This window comes from Artemia franciscana, unplaced genomic scaffold, assembly GCF_032884065.1.
Source record: "Artemia franciscana unplaced genomic scaffold, ASM3288406v1 PGA_scaffold_131, whole genome shotgun sequence".
NCBI lineage: Eukaryota > Metazoa > Arthropoda > Branchiopoda > Anostraca > Artemiidae > Artemia > Artemia franciscana.
Window position 1 is genome coordinate 745,765 of NW_027062626.1, and position 13,455 is coordinate 759,219.

General features: G+C 35.9%; 1 protein-coding gene across 3 annotated transcripts in view; it reads right to left on the reverse strand.

Annotated features, from left to right (window-relative positions):
• Positions 1-13,455, reverse strand: part of LOC136041296 (stomatin-like protein 1) — a 34,474-nt gene that overhangs the window by 5,752 nt on the left and 15,267 nt on the right. For all 3 annotated transcript variants that reach the window (XM_065725910.1, XM_065725908.1, XM_065725909.1), the window contains exons 5-7: positions 11,369-11,640; positions 8,730-8,878; positions 3,235-3,426 (exon numbers count right to left, since the gene is read on the reverse strand). In XM_065725910.1, coding sequence (XP_065581982.1) covers positions 3,235-3,426; positions 8,730-8,878; positions 11,369-11,640 — 613 coding nt within the window. The remainder of the gene's footprint in view (positions 1-3,234; positions 3,427-8,729; positions 8,879-11,368; positions 11,641-13,455) is intronic.

Sequence of the window (13,455 nt, forward strand, 5' to 3'; positions counted from 1 at the left end):
ATAACACTGGTACATAGGTACATTTAACCTGGTACATTTTATAAACAAAATGTACCCGGTTGCTCAAAAAGTTATGTTTTAAATCAGGATAAAGAATTCTGTATTAACAAGGAAGATGTGCAAAAATAACTTAATATTAAGAAAAGTGATAGAACTGACGAGAATGGTTGCTAATTTAATAAAGGCTTACGAATTCCAAAGAAAAGTCATAAGTCAAGTCTTGCAAATATTTTCATATAATTTCATATTATTCGGTGCTATAAGAATCATTTTTATAATCTCCTCCTGTTGATGTTTTTCATGAATATTCGAGTGGAAAATATTTTGCTTCTGCTAAAACTCACATTAAGTGGAATCTGGTGTTATACTCCGAGCTCTTATGCAAGTGAATAAGTCTGAGTCTCTCGATAGTGATGGTCTTTGCTTCAAGTTTTTTGCTTATGATTGTCCTGAACTGCTGAAGCATTTGCAATTATTGTTTCAGATGTGTTTGGCACAGTCCGTTGTGCCAGATAGTTTTTTGTCCGGTTGTATATCTCCCATAGTCAAGAGGGGTAAGGACCCCAGTGCTTGCTCTAATTATCGTCATATCACTGTGTCTTGTTTTGTTAGTAAGCTATTTGAATATGTACTGCTACCGGCCATTAACTCCAAGTGCAATTTTACACCCTTCCAGCTTGGTTTTAGAAAAGGTATGGGCTGTTTTCAAGCTCACCATATTGTGGGTCGGCTAATGAAACAAGCTGTTGCTCAAAAAAATCCCCTGTATTGTTTGACTGTTGACATATCTAGTGCTTTTGATAATGTAATTCATTCAAATGCTTTGTTTTCTCTAGCAGCCTCGGGTGTTAACCTTTCTATTGTTTCCGTGCTTAAGTATTGGTATGCTAATTCTTCAGTTAGGGTGAAGTGGAATGGTACGGTAGGGGAGTATATTCCTGTTAAAAAAGGCGTTAAGCAAGGTGCCGTGTTATCCCCGACCATTTTTAAATGTGTTTTAGCTTCGTGTCTCCAACGTCTTCAACCGTCAATTTTTTACAATGATAATTTAGGCATTAGTCACGTTGCATATGCTGATGATGTTCTGCTTCTTAGCCGGACAAAAAATAGTCTAATTACCAACTTCTACCGGCTTTCAGCCGCACTATCCACAGTAGGCCTTTCAGTTAATGCCTCCAAATGTGAGTTTTTGTGTTTTGGGAGTCCTCCACCAGCATCACCTCTTTGCTTGGGTTCTTCAACTATACCATGTTCAACAAGTATTAAATGGTTGGGTCTCTCTTTTTCCACGTCACTTTCGTCTACTTGCTCCGCTATTACGTCCAGCGTGCTGAAAAGTATGCGGGTTGGATACGCGAAAATTTCACCAAATCGTGGTCGGTATAACCGAAATGGACTATGCCGTCTTTATTCTAGTTTTTGTGCCCCTGCTGTTTTTTATCTTTCTGGTTTTGCTTTCCTCCTTCGCAAGAAGGATACAAAGAAAATACGCTCAGGATATTTTAAGTATTGCAAGTACTTGCTGCGTCTGCCTCGATGGTATCGGAATCATACAGTCGTCCCTAAATTTGACATCGTTGATGCGCCCTCGCGACTGAAACATTTATCTAAAGATATATGTCTTAAAACTCGGCAAATGATCGGTGTTTCTGACCCTCTTTGGCCATTTTTTGAATGGAGGTAATTTATTTATGTTGTATGTTGTTATGCTGCTATGTTATTTATGTTGTTATGTTTTTTGTCTTGTTTTTTCTTTTTTTGTGTGTTTACTCCACAGTTTAATGTACTTTGTGGGTTATAAATAAATTATTAGTATTATTATTATTTCCCCAGAGTACCTGGTCTTATAAATGTTGATACCATTAAACGGAAATAGTGAAACCTATCTTATCCCCTTCCAACTGATGATCTTGATCCCGAAGGCTCCAATATCTCAGTTAAGATTGCAAGTAAAGAACCCGATAAAAAAATCCATCCCTTTGTCGCCCCTTCAAAACTCAAGACGCCTCATAAACTGAATCACTAAACGCATCAAAAAGGTACTGTGAAATGTAATCAGAGTCAGTCTTGGAAATTTTTTTTACCCATTATTCCATAATTCTATATAATCATTTTATCTACTATTCATGGTCTAGAGTCTAAACCAACTTGAAAGTTACACATCTTTTGGTCTTTACACAAACATCTTTATTGCGTCCTGTTTCTCGCTTCTATCTTTCATTCATTACTGTATATGTGGTTCTCTGCGCAAGTCTTCTATCATCACGTGATGAGTTAGTTGTGCCATTATGTCCCCTCTTTTTCAGCCTTTCGTGGCCTATATGGGAATGTTATAAGAGCCTCCTGCCAGTGGCTTGGCTATTTATGTTTGGTATTGTGTAGTGTTTGTTTGTCATTGATTTTTCTTTTTGTTCTATTTCTATTTTACACACCAATACAGATTTATGTAAGTTGATAGCTTCTTGGCAGTCGGAAAAAAAGTAGGAATTGTTAAGTGTGGCTAGTTTTTGAGGAAAGGACGACAATGAATTTGCTCATCACTCGCATGTTTCTATGTATTTGAAAAAAAAAAAAAGTTTTCAAAGACTGACGACGTCTTCTATCATCACATGATGATATTACAACATTGTCTAAATTACTACACACCAATTGGACAAAAATGGCCATCCACAAATTAGCGCATGAACTCAGATAAGAAGTCAATAAAGCCTCTCTTAGTCAAAGTAAGGTCTTATAAACCATACTGTCAACCATTAGGCTTTAGCGAATAAGTCCCACGGACTTGTGTTCTTTTTGACGGAGTGTCCTGAGTTTCCCAAGCTAATGAATATAATCCTCGTTTCGACATTTTAGAGGCCTTGGCGGAGATTCATTTAGGAAAAAGGAGATGGTATTGTAAAAAGTTCCAAGTAAGCCCCAAATAAATAGGTAATTCCAATTTGATGATGTAAGAAGCATGCTCGGAAACCAGGAAAGGCGGTGGCTAACTTGTTATTTTTTTTTTTTATTCCGGGAAAAATTCCTAACGACTATCAATGACGGCACCGCCAGGAACTCAACTCGATCCCCTCGGACAAAAGATTCCCAGCCCAGCGCGCCAACCACTTAGCCAGGACGGCTAAGATTCCACCACTTGCTTCAAAAAGATAGAAAAAACTATCTTCGATAAAACTGTTGCAATATAGTTGTTCCCAATTCTTTTCTTTTCAGCGACTCCATTAAAAAGAAACTCACAAGTCTTTCCTCTCAGGTCAACAAATACAGTTTCAACGGTGCCATTTGGTGAAGAAATGTCGATCCTAAGGATACCTCCAACTCCACCCAGCTGCAATTTTTCAATATTAGAAGCATTACTGAGTAGTTCATCAATATGAGATCTTATCTTGCCAGATGTTGCTGAAGTACAAGCAGTGGAGGGACCAGCACCTAAAATAGAACACTTAGTCTTCAATTAAGACCTTATTGACAAGAACTCTGGACTAGGGACAAAAAAGAGAGGATACAGATAGATGTTGGGATAACGATTCAAAGTGAATCTTGGAGAATTTGACACAATGACTTACTATGAGTCCAGGGTGCAAAAAGTATTTTTTTTTAATTTTGATATCCTTGCTACTTTAGATTTTCTAACAATTTACGTTATTACCTTGAAATTGTAATTTAACTTGTAATTAACTTTCGTTTCCTATGTTCCTTGTTTTTTAAGCTTTTGCACATTTTATATTTCACACTGACATCGCTTTTATGGCACTTGGTATTAACCAAGTGACATATAGCAATCGCAAATTCTGTCGGTCTGTCTGTCGGTCCTGGTTTTGCTACTTTAGGCACTTCCAGGCAAGCTAGGACGATGAAATTTGGCAGGCATATCAGGGACTGGACCAGATTAAATTAGAAATAGTCTTTTTCCTGATTTGACCACCTGGGGGGGGAGTGGGGACCCATTAATTCGGAAAAAATAGAAAAATGAAGTATTTTTAACTTACGAACGTTTGATCAGATTTTAATGAAATTTGATGTTTGGAAGGATATCGTGTCTCAGAGCTGTTATTTTAAATCCCAACCGGATCTGGTGACATTGGGGGGAGTTGGGAGGGGGAAACCTAAAATCTTGGAAAACACTTACGAGTGGAGGGATCGGGATGAAACTTGGTGAGAAAAATAAGCACAAGTCCTAGATACAGGATTGACATAACCGGAACGGATCCGCTCTCTTTGGGGTAGTTGGAGGGGTTAATTCTGAAAAATTAGAAAAAATGAGGTATTTTTAACTTACGAACGGGTGATCGGATCTCAATGAAATTTGATATTTAGAAGGATATCGTGTCTCAAAGCTCTTATTTTAAATCCCGACCGGATCTGGTGACATTGGAGAGAGTTTGGGGGGGGACCTAAAATCATGGAAAACGCTTAGATTGGAGGGATCGGGATGAAACTTGGTGGGAAAAATAAGAAGAAGTCTTAAATACGTGATTTACATAATTGGAACGGATCCGCTCTATCGGGGGGGGGGGGAGGTTAATTCTGAAAAATTAGAAAAAATGAGATATTTTGAACTTACGAATTACTTACCGGGTGATCGGACCTCTATGAAATTTGATATTTAGAAGGATATCGTGTCTCAAAGCTCTTATTTTAAATCCCGACCGGATCTAATCCGAGTGATCGGATGAAGATCCGATCCGAGTGATCGGATCTTCATGAAATTGGGCAAGCGTATGAGGGGTCGGACCAAATTAAATTAGAAATAGTCTTTTTCCCGATTTGACTATCTGGGGGGGGGAGAGAGTGGGGGGGCCCGTTAACTCTAAAAAAATAAAAAATGAAGTATTTTTAACTTACGAACGGTCGATCAGATCTTAATGAAATTTGATGGAAGGATATCGTGTCTCAGAGCTGTTATTTTAAATCCCGACCGGATCTGGTAACATTGGGGGGAGTTGGGAGGGGGAAACCTATCTTGGAAAACACTTAGAGTGGAGGAATCGGGATGAAACTTGGTGAGAAAAATAAGCACAAGTCCTAGATACATGATTGACATAACCGGAACGGATCCGCTCTCTTTGGGTAGTTCGGGGGGGGGGTTAATTCTGAAAAATTAGAAAAATGAGGTATTTTGAACTTACGAATTACTTACCGGGTGATCGGACCTCTATGAAATGTGATATTTAGAAGGATATCGTGTCTCAAAGCTCTTATTTTAAATCCCGACCGGATCTAGAGACATTGGGGGGGAGACCTAAAATCATGGAAAACACTTAGATTGGAGGGATCGGGATGATACTTGGTGGGAAAAATAAGCAGAGGTCTTAGATACGTGATTTACATAATTGGAACGGATCCGCTCTGTCGGGGGGGAGGGGGGGTAATTCTGAAAAATTTAAAAAAATGACGTATTTTTAACTTACGAAGGAGTGATCGGATCTTCATGAAACTTCATAATTAGAAGGACCTCGTAACTCAGATCTCTTATTTTAAATCTCAACCGGATCCAGCGTCATTGGTGGGGTGCAGTTGGGGGGAGACCGGAAATCTTAGGAAATACTTAAAGCGGAGAGATCAGGATGAAACTGGATGGGAAGAATAAAAACCTGTCTAAGACACGTTTGAATGAGCTTATATTCTCATTTCATTCTTTTCGCCAGTCCTGGTTGAACTTCATTGAAGTAAGGATGCTAAGGCCATTTTTTTAAAAAATGTTTTAAAAAGTGTTTTTAATTATTCAGTTTTCATCCTCACAATTTGATGTAAGCTCTTTTATATATATATATATATATATATATATATATATATATATATATATATATATATATATATATATATATATATATATATATATATATATATATATATATATATATATATATATATAGTCTCTCTCTTATTCTTGTATTGTGCTGAAGACGGCCCTTGGACATAGGGCCGAAATATCTACAGAAATAATTTCCACTGTCTTGAAATTTTCCCTATTGTCTCTACGTTGTATTTGTTTGTCAATCACGTATCAAGACCAAGCTTCCTCCCGATTCCTCCACTCCAAGTGTTTTCCAAGATTTCCCCCTCCAACTCCCCCCAATGTCAAAAGATCTGGTCGGGATTTGAAATAAGAGCTCTGAGACATAAATTCCTTCTAAATATCAAATTTCATTAAGATTCGATCACCTATTCGTAAGATAAAAATACCCCAATTTTCACATAATTAGAATTTTGACATTGTAGGTAATTTTGGTGAAACGTTGTATGACAAAAAAAAATTAATAAAAAACAGAGAAAACGAGGGTAAAATCAGACAGTGGATAGAAAAGAAGTGAAAATGACAAAAGCGGATATTTCGGTAGCCTTTTGAAGTAAAGAAAAACAGAGCAGATGAGACGCTCATGTAGATCTAGTTTTCTTAGAATATATTTTGGTGAAATGTAGCTAAGACGTTAAAAAAAAACGATGTCACTGTGTGAAATGCAATATGCGTAAAAGCTTAAAAAATAAGGATTATATAAAAAAAAAGTTATTTTCAAGTTAAATTACAATTTCAAGGTAATTACGATAATTATGATTTTCAAATTGTAGTTAATTTTGGTGAAACGTTGTACGACAAAAAGAAAAATCAAAATTAAATAACCGAGAAAACGAGGGTAAAATCAGTCAGTGGATAAAAAAAAGTGAAAAGGACAAAAGCAAATATTTCGTCAACCTTTTGAAGTAAACTAAAACAGAGCAGATGAGACGCTCATGTATACCCAGCGTTATCTTAGAATGTTATTCGTAGAAATGTAGTTAATATGTAAAACAAGAGCTAAGAGCTCATATGGCACTTGTGACGAGGCAAGAAGAGCTAAGAGCCAAGAGCTCATATGGTATAAGCTCTAACAATATTCTAGGAATCAATAGATTGATTTAAAAGGAAAATCAGAGGCTTAATGCCGGTCAGGATTTAAAATATGAACTCTGAGTCACGATGTCCTTCTAAATATCAAAATTCATTAAGATCCGATCACCCACTTGTAAGTTATAAATACCTCATTTTTTCTAATTTTTCCTCTCCCTTTAGCCTCCAGATGGTCGAATCTGGGAAAACGACTTTATCAAGTCAATTTGTGCAAGTCCCTGACAGGCCTACCAATTTTCATCGTCCTAGCACGTCCAGAAGCACCAAACTCGCCAAATCACTGAACGCCTCCCCCCAACTCCCCCAAAGAGAGCGAATCCAGTACGGTTAAGTCAATCACGTAAATAGCGACGAAGACTACACTGCCTTTCCATAACAAACAAATACAACGTAGAGACAATAGGGAAAATTTCAAGACAGTGGAAATTATTTCTGTAGATATTTCGGCCCTATGTCCAAGGGCCGTCTTTAGCACAATACAAGAATAAGAGAGAGACTATATAAATCTATAAAAGAACTTGCATCAAATTGTGAGGATTAAAACGGAATAATTAAAAACACTTTTTAAAACATTTTTTTTTAAATAGCCCTAGCATCCTTACTTCAACGAAGTTCAACCAGGACTGGCGAAAAGAATGAAATGAGAATATAAGCTCAAGTTTGTGGTAGATCTACTTAGATTAAAACTGGGTAAGCTAGCCCAATGTGATAGAATCATTCCCAAGTAGCTACCTCATGCAATAACGCTCGTATCCTTAAAACTACGAAGATGCTGCAGACTTTTAATTTAGGGTATGACCATATCTTAAAGACCTTGTGAGCAACAATTTGCGTAAAAAGAAAACTTCAATACGCGAGGAACAAACGATAAATTATACATATACAGCAAACAATTCAGTGCCAGATAAAGGGAAAGGGGTAAGAGAGACTGTCTGACTCGTACGACGGAGAGGGGGAGGATTGAAACTGTCAAGAATGGCATTTTTGTCAAAATCTGTATGGGAAGGTAGATTTTCACCAATATCCCTCTTTGTGGATAATTATGATTCTTAAATGTTTATATGAGTAAATATTGAATTATAAGCAAGCTTCTTAGTTTTTAAACCATGGCCAATCCAACAAAGACAAAACTCAATTCAGCTGAGTATCGAACTCAATATTTAGTAAACACGAAACATTTTTTAAAAGAAAGATATGAAGGTTGTGTAGATTCACATAATTTTTTTTTTATTGTGGCAGAAAAAAAATGAAATTGTCCAACATTGGGAACAATTCAGTGAAGGAAACTCCTTAAAAATGGTGTAGGAGAGCGATGGGGATCCGTAACAATTTATTCATGAGAGGGGGACTTTTCTCGAAATTATCCAATGGAAACAAGGATTTCAAAGTACATTTCTTTTTAAATTTTCAAAACCTACCCTTTTAATTTTTTTTTTAGAATAGACTACAATTATTAAATTTGACAACTTTATGATAAAGAGAAATAAAAAAGGAAAAATAATAAGCCCTTTAAAAGATCATGGTCAATTTGAAGAAACATCTGTTTTAAATAGAAAATATTTGCAATAACAGGTGCACAGTGTCAATATTGAAAAGAGGAAATGAGAAGAATTTTTCACGAGATATGAAGGTGTTGAACTCAAACATAATACATTTTTGGCAAACGTTTTTTTATGGGGGGGGGGCAGATAGATGCTAAACAACAATCTAAAAAATTATTTCTGAAGGACAGTTAAGAAAAAATACGCCATCACGTATAAGCTTATTCTTTTACCCTTTAAAAAAAAAAAACATTTTTGTTGTACATGAACAATTTATAGTGCCAAAAATTCAACAAAATTACCTCCGTGTAGTTTAATGAGATTGGATATAAGAGCGTTTGAGGTGTCTTTAGAGACTGGTGGAAAATTCCCAACTTGCCCAAGTAATGATTTAAGAACAGGTTCAACAGGATTCTGCTGCTCGGCTACTTTAAGCACAGCTACATCTAACCTGCAAATATTAAACAATAGAAAACAATTAAGTGGAGTTTAGTTCAATTTCGACACCAATTTACTGAATAATTAAATAAAAAAAAAGAGAATGTCTTCTCTGCTTTGCTGAAAGTATATTAAATAGTTTAAACCGGAAGCTCTACGAAGTCAAACGAGGCTCGTGTCCAGGAACTTTGTTTTTCGGGGGGGGGGAATACAAAAAATTGGAGAAGGGGCAATAATAAAAACAAAACAATTTTATTCGATGATCTGACTAGGAAGTACCCAGATATTCAAGGAAATTTGGAATTTCAGAGAGAGTGGGAAGGGGAAAGAGTTGCCAAAACATTTGAAAGTACTGAATTTAACATGATAGGCAGATTTATACATTTTTTTTTTTTTACATATTAGACAGACAAAACAAAACTAATGGGATCTTAAAAATACAGGTACAAACATTATTTAAGACCATTAGAAAAGGTCCATGGAAAGAAAGTCCCTTTTCTTTGTTCTTTCTGTTACCCCTTCCTCCACCGAACGAAATTATTTTACTGAGCCTGCTGAACAGTACCCTGGATACGGCCCAGTTGTTGTAAATATAATGATACAAAAAAAAGAATTTCTTGAGTTAGATAAAGATTTAATTTGTCTTTTAATTCAATTTCATAAAAAAAACTGGTTAAAGATATTTTTCAATAAAGCGCAAATGAACTATTGATGAGTTTGGGAGACAGCAACACGACATCTATTGTTGTTTCTCATCATTTTACGACTTACTAACATATGTTTCAGACATCTTAAATCGTTTAGACATCGTTTTATGTTTGATATATTAAATAAGCTAATGTTGGCTCATTTTGAGTTTATTCTTTACTTCTCAAGGAAGATCATGACGACTAGGCTCGTGCCAATAGGCAATACTCGGACATTACTATAACCAGATTTGGATACAAACTTTGTGTTACTTCAACTGCAATTTATGAAATAAGATTAAAACACTTAATAACAGGATTGCACAAAAACCCACCTGTCTAAAACCAAATCCTATTTCGGGAGTAAACTGCTTGGATGAGTTTTTCCCAGAGCAATTATTAAGGTCAATTCTGTCTCGGATAACATTTTTGTCTGCACTACAACCAGAAGATGAGTTTTGCTCAGAATCTCTATTCTTTAATAACACATAATCCGATTTTTGTTTGTAATTTCTAACACTAGTAATCTTCTATGAAATACAAAACTAGAAAAATATGCGCCTTCTTGCCTTTTTCTTAAAAATCAGCCAAGGGACAAGCATTCTATTTCATAAGAGCGTTCTGTTGTGCAAAATTATTTAAGTAATACGTTTATAATTTCATCTACAGCCAGGGAAATCTTTCTTTAGCTGTGTCTATCTTGATCAAACAAATAATTTTTTTTCCATAAGGGTTGGGGTCAAATTAAAAAATAACTCTAAAACAGGAAAAATTAGTAGTGACATCGCAAATTATAGGAACACTGCAATTCAAGATATCAGGAGACAGCAGGTAGGCGTTAGGTAAGGAAGCAGCAAGTAACCGCTTATTTTTTTTATATAAAAAAACACTCAATTTCTAAAAACAACTAACAAGCCGCGCTAGCTCAGTAAATACTGCGCATGATCAATAGAGGACTTTTTCGGTTTCTAGCCTCACGCTTGGCACTTTTTCTCTCCTAAAAAGAATGACAATACAATTTTTTGACGTAATGACTATGCCTGACAGGCTGTGCTGCCATTCTCTGTTATATTTATCAATATAATCTGAATCCTTCAATTTGACCCTGCTCAGTTACGTTTGTGCAAACTCAGATTATATCGCTTTATTTCGCATCATTTTTATCCCATTCGTATGTGCTTCATCTGAGAGCTTGAATTGATCAAACAAAATCACCGTTTCTTCTCTTAAACCAATAAAGGTCTCTCAAAGAGCCCTTTATTTTTCCACCAAACAAGTGCTTCTCACCAACGATCATAAAAGGATTTAAATCTTCTCCTCCAAAGCTAATATATTGCATGCAAGTTGTTTTCAAATACGTACTTACTATACAAACAGAGATGGAAAAGCATTTATTCATACATATTTCGTTTGGTAACATAACAACATCTACAGACACAATCTGTGTTTGTACAGACGTACGTATCTATTCGAACAGACGTACGCCAATGGAAAACAACCGTTCAAAACTGACAAAATATTCTCTCTAAGTTATACTAGATATTCTAAACACCCCGTGTGTATTGTTTTATGTAACAAGACTCCTTCCACGGTTTCTCTTTGACATCATTAACTTGTTTTACACCATAAATGACTGAAGAAAAAACAAGGGGATATAGAGAGAAAAGCACCAATTGATCTATAAAACATACTTTATTATTTAATGATTATTACAAATTTTATGGGTTGTCGTGTACGAAATCAAGTTAGGGAAATCTTTTCATCTAAAGTGTAAGAATGATTTTTCTTTATCTCTATTAATAAAAGTAGAAACTTACATAAACGTAGTAACTATATCAATTCCCCACATGTTGACTAGGCCATTCAGTTCTGAACTAATAGCTTCCGACAGACTTTCTATCCCACTGGATCCAGGCTCAAAATCTTTTTGTCTATGCTTCACACCATTTTTCAGTAGCACTGACTTAACCAAAGACCGCAGTCCTCCATGGTTTGGATCATAATAAGATGTCGAATACAATACAGGATTACTAATCCTGAAGCGGATACGAGCGCCACATTGTACAACTGCATTGTCGCAAGATAAAAACTAAAATAAAAATTAAAGTATTGGATTTTTATTATTTGTGATTTATAATAAATAAAATAATAATAAAACCATTTTAATTTATAATCAAATTATCACAAAATAAATAACATTACAAGTAAATTGTGATTATACATATTATCACAAATAATCAGCCTAATAAAAAAAAACAGACCTCTCTATTCGGGTCCGACAGTCTCTCGGAAGAATAGGCCTTAGACTAAAGTGCATAAAGCGAAACACCTGAAAATTCAAGGACTCTATGCCGCACAGCCGACATAATGTTAATATAATTTTCAGTATTCGAAAATGTCTTAGCCATGCCTCTTTTCACCATTAAAAAAGCACCAGAGCATTATAATCTGCCTATATATGTGAATTTAAATAAATAACCATTGTGTCAAGCATTGGTAGCGTTCTTAATCCCCCAGACAGTTTCTCCGCAACATTCCCTCCACATGTAAGATTTTGCATCCAAAGAGAAAGAAAGACAGATAATAAAAATCATCTCTATGAATACAGAAAAAATCTTCTCCGTGGAAATCCCTCCCCTACCACTGCAGAAAACTCCCCCGCAAAAAAAAAAATCCATATCTTTCCCAATCACAAATACAATATGTAAACAATGGGGAAATTGCGAAACTCGGAGCCCTTTTCACAGGGACTGTGGGGGTCATGTCATCCAGAGGCATATTTATTGGACCTGACGTTTCAGCTGAAACGAACCAAATAGCTATCTCAAAATTTCAATTGGACGTCTTCTGGCGGGAAGGGGCATGGGAAGAAGGCTAATTGCCCTCCAATTTGTTTGGTCACTTAAAAGGACATTAAAACTTTTCATTTTTGTTCCAATGAGCCCTTTCCTGATCTTCTAGGATTTTTGGTTCGATACGATCATCCCTAGGAAATAATAACAAACAACAGACATCCGTGATCTTTTTTCAGCAAGAATAGAAAGTCCAAAATCTTTGTTGATGAGAGCTTCTCTACAGTAGAGTTCTCCGATCGTTATATAGTTAGGGAGAAAGACAAATACCTCAAAAGATACATTTTAACGTTAAAACATCCTAATTCTCATTGAGCCTTCAGACAAAAAAAAGAATTAGTATTATAGAAGGGGGTAGAGGTAGAAACTAATATATAACCCCTCTTGATTTCCAGAAATATTTCTGGTCTACACCGTTATTTTGAATACAAAGAGGAACATAAAACCCCAAAATGGGCAGAATTTAATCCGATTACGACGGTGGATGCCCCTTCCTCATCCCCAACCATCCCCTCACGGTCTTAGAAACTTCGGAGGATTCTCATTTGACTGGAAATCGAGAGTTCTACTCCCTTTTTTTAAAATCAAAAGTCATTAAGACCGACTAGCCCCTGTCCTACAGCCTGATCCTTTTATTACTTGTTAGGACATTCACCCCTAATCGACTATCATTACCTCTAATCGACATTTTGAGGCACCTGTTCTATACTTTCTCTGTGTCTGCTTAATTTTGTGTGTTGGAGAATTTTCCACGGAGGGGGGGATTATCCGGGGGAATTTTTGGCAGAGGAGAACGCTGGCACCTTGAAATACAATTTCCTATCCGTTTTAACAGGTTTACTGGCAAAGAATAAATTATTAAACTAAAAAAGTTTGGCTCTGTAAGATTTTTCTTTCCTTTTTTTTTGGGGGGGGGGGGTATTAAAAGTTAAAGGAATACTCATAAAATACTGTTAATAATATATATACGAGCAGATATCAAAAGCTACTGCACTACACTTACTCTGGCTGTTATACAATACCTATTTGTATGAAATTCTGAAGTTTGCTAG